The following is a 21,179-nucleotide window of genomic DNA, read 5'->3' as shown; positions in this document are numbered from 1 at the left end:
TTGCTTTTAAGAGTGTTTATCATTTTAAATTATTTTTTATCAGATAACAGAACATGTTTGGAGTAAAACACACAAAAAAATCTAAGAATAATTCTTAAATATTCTGGTAGCATAACTCAAACAACAGAGTAAATCTGCTTTCCTATAAACTGTAACACTACTTCTTTAAAAACAATTAATGGTGACATAATTTGGAAAATCAAGTAAGACAAATATTACTTAAGCTATAATGTTATGAAATATTTTTAAATATCTAAAATATAGTAATGTTTACTCAGGTAAACAAATATAAAGTGGTCTTAAATTAAAGTTTGTTACAAGCTGCCAATAAAACATAGAAATCTTCCTTTATACCTCATATAAATCCCATTTTATTTGGGAAAAGAAACATCAAAAGTTATTTATAAAATGTACCCTTTTAAAAAGTACGTTGAAAAGATTATAAAAAAATCAAAAGTATTTTATTAATTACTCAACATTTAAATGTATGTATAAAATATAAAATATTATTAAGGAAAATTAATATACCAATGCTAACATTAATAAAATCAGCTGCTTGATTTAGGTAGAGAACAATGTTCTTCTGTTAGTAAGCAAGACAAATCACTCATATGTGGCTGTGTGCAACATGATTCTTTTGAAACCAAAGAGTTTGAGGAAGTGATGTTGCAATCCTGTCCTTTTTATGAAAACCATGGCAAAGAAAAGGTCAAATAAATAATATGTATGATACCATTCTAATAAGAAAAAGCCCATAGCCTTAACCTAATGTCTGCCAAATGAGCTAAACATACAAAAGGAAGGCAGTTGCCTAAAAAATATAATAGTCTGGTTAAAAGTTATTTTTCAAGTAGCATATAGTAATCTAAAGTTCATTAACTTTAAAGTTGGTATTTCAATAGCTTACAAAAGAATCTGTATATGACAACCTAAACTTTGATTTTTAAACATGGTAGGATGACAAAAATTCACCTTATTAAATTTTACTAAATTATTTAAAGTTATCAAATAATTACAAGTATACAAATCAAAATTTGTGTAGTTTTTATGTTCATGTAGCAGTGCTAAAAACAGAGTTAACACGTACCTGCCTGTGCATACAAATTAAAGCTAACACAGTAGATAGTTTAAGAGAGAAAAACTACCTAGGTACATATCTTTTCTACCAATATGTGGCAGAGCAAACTCATTTAATCATTAACAAGCAACAGCCAAAATATGTTTTATGCATCATTAAAACCCCATTGAGGCCATTACAGTCCCCAGCAAAGTGATGCTGGAAACCACCTTCACCCTGGCCACCACATTCCCTCCTGACCTCACTCGGCTGAGGCAGCTAGAGGGTGAACTGCAAGACTCTCAAGTAAGCCTTTATTAACTATGAGAAATAAATTATATTAAGTGTTACTTTTGAACTCAGAAATGAGGGAAGGGGTTGTTAAGATATCAAATTTACTAAGAAAATAATTATGTGAGAAATAAGTTGCTGTCACAAGAGAGACTTGCCAGATACTGCATTTAAGCAAGTTGTTATATACACCTTTAGATTCAATTTGTGACAGAGAGATTAGTCTATGATACCAAATTGCCTGAGGAGATTTAAAAAAAAGTGGGGGAAATGTTTGGTGAACAACATTGCCGATTCTTTAAGCAGTGTTTGTAAGGAGAAAAGACCACCGTGATTCAATTGTTACATTGTTACAAAATGCCCTTCTGTACCTAACTTCCAGATTGGAGTCTCTAATAAGTTCGCTTCTACTTCCTTAACTCCTCCTTTCTCTGATTTTACAAAATACAATTCTAAAATTTGAAAATTGCCTAGAAGTTTGTGAGAACGCACAGAAAGGTTGTCAGAGCCAGACACATATTAAATATTAATTATAATGATGACTGTCATCTTCTACAGTGATTATGTCATTATATAGGAATGCTAATTAAGGCATAAAATGACTTGTTAATTGAGAACGTGTTCTGAACAAACACATTTGTACTTGTGTATTTAATAGAAAATCCAGCCTGGGGACTGGGCCGTAATAGACTGCAGTTCTATTTTCTAAAATGCTGACATTTGAGCAAATGTTCCCATGGAATGTTTGCCTGATTCGTGGACTGACATTTCCTCTTTGTAACTTGCTTAACTAAAAAGGAGCCATGCAGGCCAAACCCCACAGTACTCACAGGCAGCAGGCCATTTCTTGCCGCTGAGACTTTCATAAGGTTTCTCTTTTACTTCCCTCTTCCCTTACCACCATTCTGTCTTTTTATTCTGACACGAACAATCTCAAAGCTGCTTCTAGTCATCTTACGATGGAAGACATACCTGAAAAAATTGAGATTTCCACCTGGGATTTGTCAGAAACTCAGTGTATTACAGCCCCCACGGCTTCTTCCATCCTGCTATACTCGTGTGTTATCAATAGTAGCTTTCTTTCTTATTTTAGATTTACTCACACAAAGAACCCAGGGAGCTAAGCTGATGGAAATCAGTGTGTATTGTCACTCATCTTTCATTCTAAATTCAAGGCTGGACCCTTGTCTGTGACACTTTGCTGCCATCTATGTGTACAAAAATGCATAACAAGCATCCTGTGGCAGTGACTTTCCTGGGTCCCTAAAGGAATAATCCTGTCTCTCATCTAGATAAAGGACAGCCTTCCTACTCAAGAGGAGAAACTTGCTGGGAATTTCTAGGACTTCCTGTGAACCAACTCCATTAACAATGACTTGCAAAGGTGCATTATTTAATGCATCTAATTTTTATTGTAGCCAATAGTTGTTTTCTCAATGTGGATATTAACAAAATATTTTTATTATAGTCAATACTTTTTCTCCCATTACAAATACTAAAAATTATTAATTAATATAATAACATTTACATAGTTAACAATTGAAAAATAAAAGTAAAAACTGAGATACTGAAGAAACTTAAGTAAATAAATTCAATAAAATAAGTTAATTTTAATCAAAATTGCCATTTAAATATCTTGCCAAGTAACAGGATAAATGACCACTTAGCCAAAATTTTAATATAAGGTAAAAAGAAAAGTAGTATTTTCTCTTGTGAAGTAAAAACAAATACTGTGGTATAATAACCATTTTAACCAGTGCTAATCTACACTGAAATGCTCCTCCCCAGAAAAGGCAGAGGAGTCGACCAGAACCTCTCAGCCTGGCTGTGGATGATGCTAACAAATGCACAGCAGACTCATCCTCCGTGGCCAGTGCTGTGGGGGGAGGACACAAGTAAAAGCAGCCTCTCCTCAATGTATCCATAGGAAAGAAGGGCGACTGACAGTGAGGACGAGGGACTGTCCTAAAGAACATCCTTTGAAAGTCGGAGGTCTGGTTTGTTGATATTATTGATTGCTAAAGGAGAAAAGCAGCAGAGAGAAAGGTGCTGGCCCGATGAAAAGCCCTAATGTTGCTCCTTCCACTCTACTCGCCCATTCTTTATAACTTTCCAACAGCACCTCTGTAAAATTTCACTTTACTCATTAGTACTGTGACTGCATATAACTTAGTTCATAATGAAATGTACCAATCTCCAAAGAGTTCTACAAGTACTATTCTGATGGACTTAGCCATTATAAGAGACCAAGCAACGCTTCACAGTCTTCTAAACAAAACAATTCTAACTAACTGCATATTAGAAAATAAACATGCAAAAGATATAAGGTTGTTATCATTTAATAACAATTATGTCTATTACTCGTTGATATTAATGTTTTAAAAGTACACACCATATAGTACAAAAAGTTTCTTGTTGCTGGCACTGACAAAGTATCAGTATTTACATAGAAACCGAAATAATAAAAACTCCTTATGCATTAAGATTCTTTGAATTAGAAAAGGTCTCATTTTATCTTTTTGTTCTAATTTTAAGGACTCAACTTTAACAAAATAAATTTTATAAACACAACACATACTAAAATGATAAAGTGAGGACTGTGCCTAAAACCAGGTTCTATTAGGTCTTTTAAAGAGGAGCTTAATTCTTCAAACACAGACACCAATCTGAGAGTGTATACACTTATCTAATTAGGAATTCTAAAATCTGTTTCCATTCATCACAAAAGGAAAAGAAATGGTTTCATTCACAATATATTTACTAATGACTTAACATTTCTTCCCATTAGAATTTACAAAATCACCTGGATATAAACATTAAGATGCACATAAGCATTTAACAATTTTAATTAATTTCAGCTTAATATGCATAAGTTGTTACAATACTAAAATACTTCTTTTGATCTTGTTTAGCAAAAAAGCTACTACTGTAAATAGATTAAGGCTGGAAAAGCTAACAAACACACCTTTGTGTGGTCCATTAATTATATACAAAATTCCAAACATTATTAGCTGTTATCAAAATTACAATCCCACCTCGATCCAATAAAGCAGAACAATCTGTTTGAACGAGGAACGGAGAACTTTCATAGAGTGTTCTCTCCCATAAAAATTCTTAATGGACTATAAAGGACTTTTTAAGTGGTTTTAGATTTGAATTCAATTGCTTAAATCTGTAACAGGCTTCCAAGAAGAATGTGAGCCAGAAACAAGCAGAGACCCCCACCCGCAGTGTACACAGCTACCTATCCTCATCAATAGAGGGTTTTAAAGACCAAATTTCATCCTAGACATACTGAAACTGATCAGCCATATTCATGCTATGACAGTTTATATAGTACAAACACTAATGTTAAATTATAACATGAAAAAACATTATCATAAGTTTTCTTTGTAATGAAGTGATTACCAAGTATTTTAAGTATCAAAAGAACTGTGCCTATAAAGAAGAGGGGACAACAATATTCAGAATGAAAAGAGGGCTACAGAACAAGAACAAACAAAAGGCGACTGTCCTTGGCCATAGTATAGGCTTGTCCCTACCGACGGAGACATTGTTCATGTTACCTTGCATCCTCTGTAAAGGAGTCACATTCCCGAGAAACGTTCACGCAAACAGAAGCGTGCATGGAGCATGCTTGCGCAGCAGTCTAGATATAAACAACACGGACCCTTACGCTTTCAAGGCTGCAGGGATGGTTCTCTCTCAACCATAGTGCTTTGCTCCTCAGGCCTGAGTTATTTTAATATTAACAATGTGCTAACAAACTAGAGGATTTATGTTGCTTTGATTTCATTCAGGAATTCCATGTGATAGAGTAACAATTTCCTCAATTTTTTTTATCAATTTAGTATATGCAGATTAGTGTTATTATTATATGCTAATATATAATAAGTGAAAAAATATGATCATTTCAGATGTTAATTCTATACATTCCTACTTTCCCTGTATACTAACTTATTTTAGTATCATTGGCATGCTCATGCTGTATCCTGCATTGTATTTAGAGCTTCCTAGTTATAAAAAATACTACTCATATGGAATTTAGATCCCTCCAGCAAGGAAAATGGATTTCAACCTATTACACTGAAACACCATTTTTTGTAGTAAATGATATAGGAATGACAACAGAGGTAAGACTTCAGTCACAGTTCAATGGCTCCCATCTCCTATCCCCATCTTTGGTCATCTCAGCTCAGTAGCACAAGATGACAAACTGAAATCAGCCCTATGTTCAAAGCTACACAGAGTTTGGCTGCCCATCAACTGGCAATCTCAAGCAGGCACCTGTAAAACAAAGGCATGACCTGGGTTACTGCCAAGGGCTCTACCACCTCAGAATTCTATGGCCCATACAAAGGGCCTCATGCATCATTTCCCCTCTTAATTTTTTTTTTATTTTTTATGGTGCATTATAATTTTTATTTATTTATTTTTATTAATCATTCCACTTGTTTACATCTCAAATGATATCCCACTTCCCAATTACCCCTCCACTAGCTCCCATCCTGCATCCCCCCATCCCCTTTGCCTGTATGAGAGTGCTCCCCCACCCACCCACACTCTCCTGCCCCACTGCTCCAGCATCTCCCTACACTGGGACATAAACCTCCCCAGGACCACGGGCTTCCCCTCCTGTTGCTGTCAGGTAAGGCCATCCTCTACTTCATACGTATTTGGAGCCATGGATCCCTCCAGATGCACTCCTTTGTTGGTGGTCTGGACTCTGGGAGAACTGGATGGCCAGGCCAGCCTATGCTGTTCTTCCAGTGGGGTTGCAATCCCTGTCTGCTCCTCCAGGCCTTTTGTCAGCTTCCCCAAACCCTCAGGTTCCCTGAGCTCTGCCTGATGGTTGGTGACACCCACCCGTCTGAAAGTTTTTAATCCAGAAATGTTCCTGTCCAAAGGAAGAAAGGGACAAAAATGGAAAAGAGACTGAAGGAAGAGCCAGCCTGGGGACCCATCCCGTCTACAGACACCAAACCACACTTGCCGTGATCAAGAGGTATTGTTGACAGGAACCTAGTGTAGTGGTTCCCGACCAAGGAAGTCCGGACAGCAACTGACCAATGCAGATGTGGATGCTGGGAGCCAACCATTTCCCCTTTCAGAATATGTTATACAAGCTGATGTTTCAGCATAGCAACTATGAGCATTTGACCACAGGAAAACAGCCTTGCCTATCATTTCAGCTAAAGCAAACTACGACCTTCGTCCCCAGCAGAAGCGGCACTGACTAGCATGTTGACCTTGGAGCTGTTAGCTTCATCTACTTCTCCAGATAATCCACCTTATTAGTCCAAACTATGAACAGAAAGCACAGGAAGCTTAGAGCTGGGAAGGTGACTGAATAGGCAATCTGCACTTCCTTCCCTCCTTGCCCACAGCATTCGTTTCTGACCTACTCCCTGAGGATGATGGTACATTACTGCAAACAGATGAGTGGGGCTCTTGGCAACAAAATGAGCTTTCAGTAGAGTTGGCACTGTCAAAGACTGAGGCAGTGGTATTTAAGGAGTGTTACAGACCATTGCAAGAACACGGGCCCACACAAGAGCACTGGTAGAAGAGACTCCAACCTAAGGTATGCAGTTCACTGGAGAACACAAGCCTTAAGAAGCCCAGTCAGTTCATGATATAACCAGGATTTGAAAACATTGAAAACATCAAATACAAGTCTTGTAAGAGATAGGGCAGGTCACTGGATGTGTAGTTTCAGAATATGTCCATGAACTCTAATGTACACCCCTAATTTAAGAACCCTTTTCTGTACCACAGTTCTCATGAGAAAGTCCCAAGGTGCTATTAAATTTAATTCCTATCCTCATAGTGATTACAACTGCCTGCCGCCAGCATGCATTCTGCATGGGGTCTAGCAAAAGGCAGCCACTTATGAAGAGAGGTAAATGACCATGTTCATCAATGGTGGATTAACGAACTCTACCATGCAAGTGTGCAGGGACAGGCCCTGACTCACATTTATGGATGTTCCTTCTATCTGCAATAGCAATGTTCCCCGTCTATTCATTTTCTTTCTCAAACCTCCCTGCTAGGCCTCCAGCGTCCAAAATAAATAGAGGAATGAGTAACAACACAGAAAAGTGCTGTTGCTGGTTGTGGACTTTTAATGGGCTGCCCCTGCTCTGCTATAACTGGACAATAAAGAGCCATGTTGCTGCAGCTTGTTGTGTTAAAACTAGGTCAGTGATATACCAGCCAGATACAGAGTCAACCTGCCTTTCCCGCCACAATGAATTCTCTCAGTGCAGCATGCCACTTGCTCCCTTTCCCAAGAGATTTGAGCGTTCTGGGGTAAATATAGCATTTAGTTATCAAGCTGTAAATTACGACTCAGAACCTACAGGAAATAGATGACAATTCTTTAGCTTGGTGAATTAAGTTTGCCTGGTGTCTTTCCCAGGATCTACCAATGTAATTCCCATGCCTATTTTCATTCCCTATTCCAGTTCCTGAACTTGCTTTTCTAGCTTCTCTCCCTGAGTCTGACTCAGTGCCTGATCACTACTACTACAACTAGCCCCTTGGTTTACACGACCAGCTTCCTGAGCCTGCCCATGCGCCTTCCCTTTGGGCTTCTTCACTCGCAATCTACCAGCTGATGTTCTCAACAACGGAAATGGAATTGCAGCTCACTTATCTACACCCTTCAACCAAACAATCAGGCCTCCTTATTGTAATAGAAAAAAACAAACAAACAACAAACAAAAAGAAAAAAAACACGTAACTTAGAGACTCAAAAGGGAAAGAAATAAAGATAACTAAAGATTAGATGAGGAATACAAACTATGGAGTTAAGATGTTGAATAAGAGAAAGTTTGAATGATATATAGTAATGATCTTCACCACTGATAGGGGATTTGAACATTTCCTCTCAAAACTAAAACGAGACTACACCGCAGGCACGGGGGGGGGGGGGGGCAGTGATTACAAGAAGAAAGACTGCAATGTGAGAGAAGACGTTACTTTATGAAGACTACCTTATTTTACCACTGGCCAGGGTAATTGATTTCTTTATTGGCCTTTAAGATAAAGTATATAATATAAAGACCTGAGTTCCCATTCAGAGCTTGGCAGTTACCAAATGTATGATTTGAGTGGATGACCTCATTTATAAAAGTGAAAGTCATATTAAATTATTTCTCCTTCATGACAGCCTTATGACTAAATAATTTTCATATGTTTGAAGAATTCATAGCAATTCCACCATGATGTTGTGAGGCAAATGCAATCAACACTGGTCTAGGCTCATTGTGGGGAGAGTCTCACAATACTGTGACTGTAGGAATGATGTAAGGTCATCAAAGAAGCTGTGGAAAAAGTAGACAAATTCCAGAAGCACAACGATAATGCATGCTGAGCAAATAATAAACAAATTTATTCACAAAGAATTTTAATTTTTTAAATTTTTTTCCTAAAACATTTTTTTCTCTTCCAAGATGGGCAGGACCATAAAACTGTATCATTTGTTCCTAATGGGATGATGTCATTATACTAGGTTTAACTGCTTTTAATAACTGGTACATTGCAGTCATCCCTCACTTTCTCCCATGTAAGATCCAATCAGCCTTTCAATGAACTACTTCATGAGTCATAATTTTACTGTTTATGATTCAGAAAAATGTCTTCAGTCAGTATTTCCCAGACTGCTATGGGCTCATTCCAAGAAGCAATTTCATCTTCATTGGTTTCCTACAGGAAGCCAGACCAGCTTCCTATTATTTTATTTTCCTTACTTTTAGCAATACCTTGGCCCACATCAGATTAACTGGAAGTGTGAGTGATAGAGAGTTTATTCTGCACAACATGAGGCCAACACAAACATTGTCCAGTCTAGAAGTCAAGAATTCAAAATTAAACACAAAATGTGCTAATATTAGACCATCTTTCAAAATATTACAAAAAGCATGTTATTTTAAGTTAATCTTACTGAACATATTATACCGGTCAGAAACAAATTTTTATTTAATTTTTTATGAACAGTAAATTTCTTAAAGATATTAACATAATTTACAACAAAGTAATATTTTAATCACTTGATAATAACAAAACATACCAAAATCTGAACCCATAAATGCAGCTTAGAGTGATCAGAGGGCTCTAAGCTCACTGGCTGGCAAGGAAAGCTGAGGACACTCCAGCCTGAGCCAACCCCCTTCTTGGAGTCTGCTACCCACAGCTAACGATCAACTTGCCTTAGCTTACAGCACAGAGATATAAAAAAGTGTGGGTTTTAAAAAACACAGATTGTACTCATGTTTTATCTTGAAATATAAGGAGGATTTTGTAAGGTATGAATCTCCCAGGCTACACACTACCTGGAAAGAGAATTGAGTGTGAAGAAGTGGTGCATACGAGACCCACTCCCGCCTTTTTCAACTATCACAATTCTTGATTGTCGGTGTCATAGTGATTTAAAATCTCACACTGTCATGAACTGGTGATTAGTACGGCTAATTTTCATCTGACTCAGAAGCTGGTACATTGAAAAGACAAAGTCTAAGATGAATGCACTTAAAGCAACTGTACAAATGAACCAAGACACCCAATGTTTCCCAAAGTGTGGCTCCCAGACTAAGCTTAAGGACCAACTGGACACTTCCTAAAAATCAAAGTTCTCACCCTCACTCTGAACTTCAGAAATCAAAGAGTCTGGGAAAGAGGCCTAGCAATTTTGAGGGACACTGACCTAATCTTTACTATGTTGTTCTCTCCTCCTTCCAACAGGAAATTCCTTGAAAAGAATTGACTCATTTTACACTTTCCTTGTAACTCAACTACTAAAACCCCTGTGCTGAATCTGTTTTAGCTCCATCACATCTACTTCAGACCACTTCTTTAAAAAGTACTTAGTCAGATATGGGGTATGGCTGAGTCATAGAGCACGCATCACCATGCATGAGGCCCTGGTTTCCAACCCTAGCAATGCAAAAAGCAAACAAACAGAAATATTACAAGTTGATCTTCAGCCTTACTGCCAAGGCTTTCCTGGTTCTCTATGCTCTTCTTCCTAGAAAGACCTACTTTCTTAACTTCCAACACGTAAGTCCACCCACTGCCCCTTGTCTCCTTGGTTCTTGCTATCCTACTTTGCTTCCCCATACCCTTTATGATGCAAGTTCCCCGCAGGTTTCTATCTTCCTTTCTCCAGCTACCACCTTAAGGAATCTGAGAACTCATTTTACAATATGTTATCTGAGTGTTCTCCAAGTGCTGGTAGTAAAGTCTTTCATAGTTGTCGCATCAACTGACTGGTCTCTGGGCACGAGGGCTTTCCCTCCTCTCCAGAGACCACAGAAGGGTCCACTCATTCCACCAGGTGATCTATTCTATCCTTATCTACTTTACAAAGCCCCACACTCCCATAACATCTATGTCCTTGCAACCTCACCTGTGGATTCCAGCCTCTAATAGTCATGCCTGGAAAAATAGAACAAACACTCCTCTGTAGAAAACAGGATAAACTCTCAAACACAAAAGCCTAAGGCTTTCCTTCATCATGGGGAAACACTGAAAATCCCTAGGAAAATAGCTCCGCCTGCAGAATGTAAAGACCCTCACACTAAGAACAGATAACATACACTGACCAAAAGATTAAGGAACCAAGAGGGTTAAGATGAGCTCTATCATATGTTTAGCATATATGAGGTACTGCTCAACACCAAAAAAAGCAGGAAAAAAGGAAAAAGTAATGAGAAAGATAGGGGGTTAGTGGTTTTGTTTTGTTGCTGTTTTCTAAACAGCATCTAGGCAGGTAAAAAATGTTTTTGTAAATCTTCAGGCCTGTCTTAAAATAAAAAATGGGCTAATCTCAAATTTAGTAGTAGTAGTAGTAGCAGTAGTAGTAATGAGTAGTAATAGTAGCATGCAGCAGCAGCAGCAGTAGTAAATATGGACAATTATTTGTTTTTTCTGTTAAGACATATTTAATTTAAGTGAATGAGTTTTTTGCCCCTGGTGCCTCAGGACGTAAGAGGGTGTTAAATTCCCTGAGACTGAAGCTACAAGTGTTTGTGCGTTATCATGTGGGTGCTGGATGCCATATCCAAGTCCTCCCTCTTCAAAAGCAGTCAGTGCTCTTACCTGCTAAGTACAAAGACTTGGCAACCCAAGGACTGACTCTCAATTTTCAAATTTTGCTGTTTTATGACTAGGTTTATTCCATTGTTCATTAGACTTGGGCCCTAATTCCAGCCTTAAGCAGCAGAGGTGTGGAAAGAGGGCATAATGCCCACATTATAAACAAAACTGAAAAATATGGAGGAACGTAAAAACACTTTAAATACTCCAATAAAATTACTGTATTTGAGAAAAGAAACATGGATAGATATTTCTCAACTTTTTTTTTTAAACTTAAAGTCTGTTTTTATTTCTAAGCTCTGCTAACCACTTGATTGACTAGGTACCTAAATAAAACAAAACAGCCCTGGTTTCAAATTTCATTCACCCAAGAAAGCATCAGAATACAGCTAAGGAAACCTGAGTCTAACCGAAGCTGGAGGACTGGGAAGAGCAGTCAAGTTTACGGGACTTGTTCTAGATAGAATGACCAAAGAAGGATGCAGAGCACCCAGCACCTGAATACAGGGAAGAAATCCGCACATTCACCACTCACAACAGAAAGAAAATTCAGCTAACTTTAACATGTGATTGCTACTCAAAGAATATCACTTTAACAATATATTGCAACCTGAGAATATCCAGCAACCCAATCATATAGCCACTACCAAGAATTAACATTAAAATAAAGGTTTCTAACATTTAAAAAATTCTCTCACAGATTGACATTAAATGTCAGAATAGAGGCTCACAACTACAGGGAACAACCTAAAATAAATACTAATTGCTACTTCAGTGTTCGTTGAAAATTTTCATTATTACAGAAGCCTCACCTTAAAAATGAAAAGCATTTTTATTAGGATGAACTCCCTAACTAAAACTGACAACTGAACATGTTAAGGACTGGCGGTTGTTTTGTGTTGAGAAAAAATATACATGAGAGGCCACTACAAGGACACAGGCAGACAGCTCACAGCAATGAGAAGGGCTTACCTTGACATGGCTCTGAGCGCCAAGATTGTAGATCTCTGTAGGCTTCACTTCATTGATGATTTTCACCAGGCAGGTGCTGTCAGTCAGGTCGCCATAGTGCAACTTCATGTCTTTTAGGATTTAGAAAAGACCATCAGAAACAACAACGGACCCATATTATTCAAGAATGAAACTGAAGAGCAAACTGGAAATGCTCCCACATGTGACTCGCCATCCCTGAAATCTCAGTATTTGGAATACTGAGATAAGAAGGATCTGGAGTTTGAGTTTAGCCTAAACAACTTAGTAAGATCCTGCCTAGTGTGTCAACTCCTTCCACCAACATGAAAACCGAGACATTGTATTTGATGCTCATTGAGTAGCAGAGTATGACTCTTGGGTTTAAGAAATATACAATGTAGAAAGATTGGTCTGTGTGGATTTATAATAGAAAACTCAAATACACTGTTTAAAGAATTATAATACCCTGAAAATGTTAGACAATTACCATGGGGCTGTAAGAAGTTAAAACATGTATTGTTTAAAAGTGAGAGGTGGACAAATAGGACCCAGGAATAATGTACAGACTCTCTAAAGAAACCTGCAGCATGCTCATAACAGAAAGGACAGCCCTTTTGGGAAATTTTGTTCATATACTATCATGTGATTTTTAAGTGCCTTACAGAATAAGTCCTTAACCTGGCTTATGGTAGTAACATAACTGCTCAATGGACAACCAACTTAGCCATATTACTGTGTTGAAGCTGACTTATACTGATTTCATTAGTCTAAAACTGTGACCAGTTTGCTAGCTTGGTCCACACCTAGATCCAATGGTGGTATCATTTTGTACAAAAATCATTACATATTGAGCATTTCTAATCTGAAATTAAATGTGATATGATTCAAAAATCATAAATTTTTGAGGTGATGATAATATATGCTACAGATGAAAAAATCCATGCCATGAAAATGGTTTATGTGCTAAATTATTTAAAATATTATATAAACTATATATATGAAACATTAGAAATTCTAAGTGATTATCTGGTCTGTTTTATAAGCTACCTTATTATAAGTCTGAAACAAAATCAAACTCCCAATTCACTCAGCATATAGTAACTTCTAAAAAGAAAAACTGTGTCACTTAAACATTGGGTGGAAAGCCTTTTCTGAGGATATCTGGGTCACCTCCCTGCTGATGTCAATTCTGAAAAGAAACCTAGCCTTGGTCTCCTCTTAGACATGAAGTCTCGATCACTGTGGGGTTACAATCTTGCTGTATCACCCTGGCTGCCAGAAACACTAACACACACATCCATATAAAAGCCCTGTATCTGAGGCTGAGCCGTTATATCATGGAACCTGATAATGTAAGTCACAATATTTCTGTGTCTCTGCTTCCTCATGTACAAAATATTCTCTTTAACCACCAAATCAAATGAGAAAATACTGTAGCATGCTATCTAAATGATATTGTTCTGCATACATTAATTAATAGCAAAAGTAAGAAAGCCACCAAATCATGATATTGATCTCTAAAGCAATTTCAGTATCATTTGAGTTATTATCCAGATTTGAATCTTATCTTCAAGAATTAAAAATTCAATGCATGTAAACTTACATGGGTAGGGAAGTAGGGAGAACTTGAGAAAAAGGAAAGAATGAGACCGAAATAGATTGTACAAACTTTTTAGGTAATATTCTTAAATTTTAATTTAAAAAAATCTATAAAGCTCTTAGAATAAGGCATATGAATGAATCTTCAAAAAAATCAGTGTACAAAGATCAGTTACCTTCAATAGATTGAACCCAATATAGAAAACAAAAGAGTGCTATTTTAATACAGAACTGCTGTTAACGTGAGCAGGAAGACCAGAACTGAAGGAAGCTGATCAGAGTTATGCCTCCCACTGGTCTCTGAAAGCTGCCTGCACAGCATTATTCTAATAACCAAGATGGCACTAGGCTGAGGGCAGCTGCAAGGCAGGTTTCCCCATTGCTTGCAGGAATCCCTGGGTGAATAACTGAGACTAGGAGGGCTGAGAATGATATTTGAAAATAGCTTAACTAAAACTAGGAATCAACAGAAAAAAATTTAGAGAAAGAAAATTACTTACTTCCTTCAATATGAGCCTGAGGATTCTTATATAAATGTTCAATTCGACCTGTATTAAATGAACTAGATCGCCGTACTATTCCATGGACCTGAGTTTTAAGTATAAAAAGAAAAAAGTAAATTATATATATGAAACGAGGATTAACAAACAACTCAGAAGTTCATTTGCTAATGAAAGGTTCTAGAAAAACTACAAATAATAATAATAATTAGAATTAGAATTTTTAAATTATGATAAAGAGTTCCACTGTTTAGTTTCTGCCCACCCACTGCCTGTGTGCTATAAGCACACTGCCTCAGACTTTATCCAGGGTTTCTACTGTCCATCTTAATGAAAGTAATTAGATAATTACAAGGCTTCATACAGTTACAGATATTCAGGTTCGTCTTTTAAACATACATGGTCATACTGATGACAAAAATATCTCTGATTTGAAAATGAAGGCAAACTTGAGACTGCAGCTGTGAGACTGCTTTTGACCGGTTTAACACAGAGCATAAAGCTCCCACAGTTTCTCCAAGTTCTCAGTGCTACTTCAAATTATATCAATTTCTGGAGGTATAGATAAAAATCAGAGAGCAGTCGCTGTCGTGCAGCTGTATGGAAAGGTTAGTAAAATGGACTACAGAGATTAGGGAGAAGATTTATATATTACTAAATTTGAGACACAAAAGAGTCAAAGGTTAAAAAACACTTAAAAAAAGAAACCATCCTGACATGGCCCTGGTCAGTGTGGAGGGACAAAGTCACTGAACAGCAAGGCATACCTGTCTGACACTAAAGAAAAGACTACTGTGTCTGACGCATGAGAGAAATTGCTCCACACTTGCTCCCACTTCCTCCTTGTGTCAAGGTTTCTCCCTCTATGCTGCCAATGCTAACATCAGCTTATGTCACCAACTGCCCAAGTTCCAGTTGCACTGGTGGCAGTTTTAATCCTTGACTTATTTTAGAAGTGTTCCCTCTAATGTCGGGTAGATTTGTTTGCAGCTGAATACACTTCTATATTTTAACTCAATCGTTTTCTGTCTATTTTAAACCAAAATTAATCCCTGGCATGACTCAAACATTCCAAGTGCAAAGGGGAATTATAAGCACATAAGGCTTTCTTTCAAACAGGAAGAAATGTCATCACTGTTTTATACAGCACACATGAGAAACTGACTTCTGCTAAAGACACAGCATACCCACAACTAATACTTCTCCTAGTTAACTGTTTTTTGCCAAAAGAAAAGCATTCAACACCATTTTCCAAAATAACAAAACTCAAGAAAAGTTGGTAAATAAGAAAATACCTTAGGAAAGAAATGTAAACTTCATTGACACTTTAGGAGGCAAATATAAAGTTGACGAACCAGTAAATTAAAATGTAATGTATTATTATACTTATAATGAATTATATTTCAAGGTTTCCAAGTTTGCAAGTTGCTACTGAATTATAAAGCCAAGCCAATCCATAAAATTAACGAATATTTTTAAAATAAGGGACAATTTCACATTATACTAATGCATAGGAAACTTGGTATTTAAACCAAAGTTACTTCTAATATACAAATTTCTCCAATATAAATATTCTACTGTATTCAGTAAAAGTTTTGCTTTGGTCTAAAAGCATAACTCATTTATTGATAATTAAAATATAATTATTATTTTGGTAGCCTTCTCTTGATTACTGAATTCTAGAAAGATCACATATTCCAACAGGCAAAAGCACACAGAGAGATGCCCTAAAACTTGCCAGGCTTTGATGAAGAATATTGTACAATTTTACCCGGCTTGGACACCAAGTCAGATCAAATGCAAGGAACAGATTTAATGCCACGCCTACAAAGACAGTCAATAAGCACAACTTTTTGTTTTGTTTTTCTCTAGTGAAAAAAATTGTGTTTTAATTTCTACTCACTCCCACTTTGGCATGTGTGTAGAAGGGAAGAAACACTTGCCAAATACTTAATCCATGACAGCAGGTATTATTCTAAGAACTAATGAAAGCTGACTCTGTCTGCTTCTAAGGCAGGTGAAATACAAACAGTAAGACAAGCCAAAATGTGTGCAAACTTCATAATCTAGCTAAGAATTTAAGATTAGCAGCTTTCTCTTTACAGAAACAAAGAGGTAGGTCTTTTTACAAGATTGGGGGAGAAAAGGAGATGTGAATTAGAAAAGCAAACTGAGAAAATAAATGAGCCAAATGACATTTATATAAACTTAATCAGAACTGTAGTAAGTATACTAGCTCAGGAACATCTAAGTTCTTACGTGGAAGAGGACGCTTTCGCATACAAACCTCAAGCCTCAGTCAACTAGCTGTCAAAAAAGAAAACTTCAGGTTCTTTCAATATCAAAGCAAGGATGGCTTGACTTCAAAATATTGAATTCAAAGTAGGTGCTAAAACATGGAGATTTGAAGGGTTGTTTTCAATATTTTTTAAGAAATAGGTGATCCACCACACCACTGGATTTCAAATTCCCCAGTGTCTACATTGTCCTTGGAGGAAGATGGCTCCCAGGGATGGTTAGTGCCACTCATCTTTGGAAAGTTATGACTCACCTAGACTGTATCACAGCTGACATTTACACAGCAATGACTACATCGTGGACACTGGTCTGTATGACCAAGAACGGCACATGCCAACAGCTGGTCTTTACTGGTGGTAATTACGGCAGGCCTTAACAATCACCACGCCACACATGAGAGCACTGTCTCACAAGGCATAGCTGATACACAACTCACACAGCTAAAGGCTACGGGTTTACTGCCAGTACACCATGTAGTTTGAAAATTAAGTCTCTAGGGAGATTGGCCTTTTTCTCTAATCAAAGTACCAAGCTCCTAAAACAGCAAACAACTTTGCAGAAAAAATATCTCAAAATGCCTCACATATAAAGGAAGCAGCAGCCCACATTCTAAGACACCCTCACAGTCACCAGACTGTTCGAGTTGAGCCTCCTCTGCTCTGACACTCCGTCTTCTCAGGGAGGTGGTCATGGTTTCCTTCCTAGAAGGGAAACCCGAATGAACTCATTCTTGATATTAAATTCTTATACTCTGTGTTGCTGTTGTCTGTTTATTAAAAACAGATTCTCTCCTTATGTTCACAGAGAGTGTTAGCTTTTACAGAGTTCAACTTGTCTTTTTTTTATTTTTTTAGTATTAGACTACTTCTCACATTTTTCTCTGTGCAAAATGAGCATACATTGTAGTGGTCCCAACATTGTCAACTATCCAAAATTATGGTGCCAAGAATGCACTTCAAGCTAGAATATACTTCCATAGAAGTCTTCCCTAGTATTGATCTTCCTTTCTCCCTGAAAATGTGAGGGAATGTCTAAGTTCTAGGGTCCTAGGCAAGAAAACATGCCTGCTTTCAATACTGTAATTCATGAGTTAGACTACAGTGTCTTCTACAGCATGTCCCCAGTAACACTCTCTCTCTCTCTCTCTCTCTCTCTCTCTCTCTCCCCCCCCCCCCGACTGTTTCACAAATGCTCTCTCACCTAATCTTCCCAAGAACCTTGTACAATAGAAAGATGTACTTACCATCCCCACTTAACAGACAAAACAAGCAACACAAAAAATAATCAACCAAATCCAGAAAACGAAGTCTTCTGGGTCAAGAAATTTGACTGAGATATAGAGCAAAGCAAGAACAGAGGATTTAGATATAATAAGCCGACCCATGCCCAAGCCCCAAGGCTGATTGCTGTAAGGACTAGACTGCTTATTTAGCTTCTGATTCTATGCTATATAAATACAACAGATACAGACTTTGAACTTTATCCAGGTACAGAATATATATAGTATATATAAGGTGTTCCCAGGGTCACTGTCCATAGCACCTAATAATTCTTCATTTTCCTCACTATGAAGACATCTGTAGATATTAAAGAATGAACAAGCAAGTCAGACATGGTAACACATGCCTGTAATCCCAGAACATGGTAGACAGAGACAAAACATCAGGAATTCCAAGCAATCCTAGCCTATTTAGAAAGACCTTTTCTCAAAATAAAAAGAACAATAATAATGGTAACTATAGCAAAAATAATAACAATATTGTGGCTGCGGTCATGTTTTTAATGCTTTAATCCTCAGTAACAGTCAAGAACTAAGCAACAATAAGAACTATTATTCTGACTGTCTCCTCAGTAATAACTGGGGCAGTGGTGAAACACATAGATGACCGTAGACTCTGAATATTTACAGACTCGGAACCATAGAGCCACCAAACTGCAGCTGTGTCTGTCTGTCATGAACAAGGACAGACTCTTCTTTATTCCCTGATTAATACAGCTAGTTATGAAATATTTGCATTACACTGGGTATAATAACTATCCTGGTGATTTCATATACACAAAAATATGTAGAAGCAATATACAAATACTATAAAGTTTTACATAGGTAACTTGAGTGTCCTCAGACTTTGACATATGCATAGGCTCCTGGAACCAATTCCCTTGCAGATTATCAAAAGATAACTAACTGTATTTTATTTCTTTACTTATGAAGGTTCATGGAGAATGTGTTCAAATGCAGAGGTTTCAGTGACTACATTAAACAGTCATGTTCCAAGTTTCAGAAGTCTAACAGTACATGGATAAAGGAGTAATTAACTCCTATTAAGCATTATATTAATAAATGCTGTTGCTTTGCATACATGTTGCTCCATGATAAAAGTTTTCTAAGCCTGTTGTAATTTTTTTTTGTTCCTAAGTACAGTTAGAACAAAGGAGCTTATTTAACTGTGTTATTTCCCCCAATGATCTGGCTCTGATCCTCTACTGGCCCGCGTCACCATGTTAGGCTCACTGTATCACTGACAGCAAATCAAAGTCTGCTTCTTCTATTCCAAGAACATAGCAGCCTTACCATGGTGCCTTTCACAGTGCTGACCTAGTCCTGGCCACACTTTGCTCCCAAACCTAGGTTGTTTCTAGTTATTTCTAAGCTTCCTACTTCTGAATAGGAACTGAATTTGAAAAGAGTCAAAGTAGTTCAGAGTTAAGGGCAGCAAGATGGCTTAGCACATAAAAGTATATGCTGCCAAGCTTGATGACCTGAGTTCAATCCCCCAGAAAAAAGAACTAGTTGCCACAAGTTCTCTTCTTACCTTATACACATGCTGCAGCACAAACACATATGCACATGAAATAAAATGTTTAGTGTAATAAAAAAATACATAAATAGTTCAGAAGGCCCAACTGGTTTACCATCTAGTCATTCACTGCCCTTCTTCTGGTCCTTTATACAGCAGCATCCTATCTGTTCACAGGAAGGCAGCATTGGCAACACCCAGGGATATCTAAGAGAGAACAATCTCAAACTTCAGAAGTATCCTCTGTGTTTCAGCACTAAAGGCTGAGAGTGCATTGAGGTGAAATCTGTATTCATCCAAACTTGCTGTCACTGACTCAGGACCTAGCTGTGGTTGTCCATGTTTCCAGTCTTTTGATTACACAGAGTTTAACTCTACACTGCTCGTGATCTTGAATAACCAAGAACTACAACTGATAATCCTGGAAATTTTCCAATGCTATCTATTTTTTTAATCACACTAATGTTTACTGTGACCAAAGCATAAAAAGATAAAGCCTATTTCACCATCAGACTTCTCTTAGTAGATCATTCCACAATTATATCAATCATCTCTTAAAACTGAGAGCAGCTCACTGAAATTAATACAAGATTAAAAACCTTTACTCTTACAAGCCACACCCAGCTCACACTTTTACAATATCATGTGGAAGACTTTCCACTTGTCCTGAGCCATGTCGTATCCCTTCCCCTGAATAATCAAGGTTTTTTCTAACAATTTATGGATCTCATCTAACTGTGTCTGTGATAAATTCCTCCCAATTAACTGTGATTTGAGGAGTCTTCTGCTGTCTTTCTGTAACAGAACGAAATATACTCTTTTAACTTCAAATACTAATAGAATTAAACATTTACCAGGTATCTATTTACAAATCTTGCATCCTGCTGTCCCCTGAAGCCTGCTATTTCCTCAATGAGACACCTGGATAGAGCACTACTTCTCCATGACAATCATCTCTACCTTCGCCAATGGCACTCAAAGCCAACACACCACCCTCCTGTTTACAAATGGTTAACACCTATACAACATGACTAGTCCCACTCAAGGCCTGCCCACCCACTAGTCTACTCATTAGAACAGCATATAGCCACAAGCTTCCTTGTCTACAGACTATACTCAGTCATTGCCTATTACTTCTTTTTTTTATTAACTTGAGTATTTATTTACATTTCAATTGTTATTCCCTTTCCCAGTTTCCTAGCCAACATCCCCCTAATCCCTCCCCCTCCCCTTCTTTATGGGTGTTCCCCTCCCCATCCTCCCCCCATTGCCGCCTCCCCCTAACAATCACGTTCACTGGGGGTTCAGTCTTAGCAGGACCAAGGGCTTCCCCTTCCACTGGTGATCTTACTAGAATATTCATTGCTACTTATGAGGTCAGAGTCCAGGGTCAGTCCATGTATAGTCTTTAGGTAGTGGCTTAGTCCCTGGAAGCTCTGGTTGCTTAGCATTGTTGTTCATAAGGGGTCTCGAGCTCCTTCAAGCTCTTCCAGTTCTTTCTCGGATTCCTTCAACGGGGGTCCCGTTCTCAGTTCAGTGGTTTGCTGCTGGCATTCGCCTCTGTAT

At 37.6% G+C, this 21,179-nt stretch overlaps 1 protein-coding gene across 3 annotated transcripts in view; it reads right to left on the bottom strand.

Moving 5' to 3' along the window:
* Gmds (GDP-mannose 4, 6-dehydratase) overlaps positions 1-21,179 on the bottom strand; it is a 526,562-nt gene that overhangs the window by 407,815 nt on the left and 97,568 nt on the right. For 2 of the 3 annotated variants that reach the window (NM_001039606.1, XM_087590060.1), the window contains exons 3-4: positions 14,518-14,605; positions 12,419-12,528 (exon numbers count right to left, since the gene is read on the bottom strand). The exons of the other annotated variant lie outside the window; for it this stretch is intronic. In NM_001039606.1, coding sequence (NP_001034695.1) covers positions 12,419-12,528; positions 14,518-14,605 — 198 coding nt within the window. The remainder of the gene's footprint in view (positions 1-12,418; positions 12,529-14,517; positions 14,606-21,179) is intronic. 3 annotated transcript variants of the gene reach the window in all.

Source organism: Rattus norvegicus, chromosome 17 (genome assembly GCF_021556685.1).
Source record: "Rattus norvegicus strain SHRSP/BbbUtx chromosome 17, alternate assembly SHRSP_T2T, whole genome shotgun sequence".
NCBI lineage: Eukaryota > Metazoa > Chordata > Mammalia > Rodentia > Muridae > Rattus > Rattus norvegicus.
Note: the sequence above shows the minus strand (reverse complement) of the source record. Positions and strands in the feature narration are given on the sequence as shown.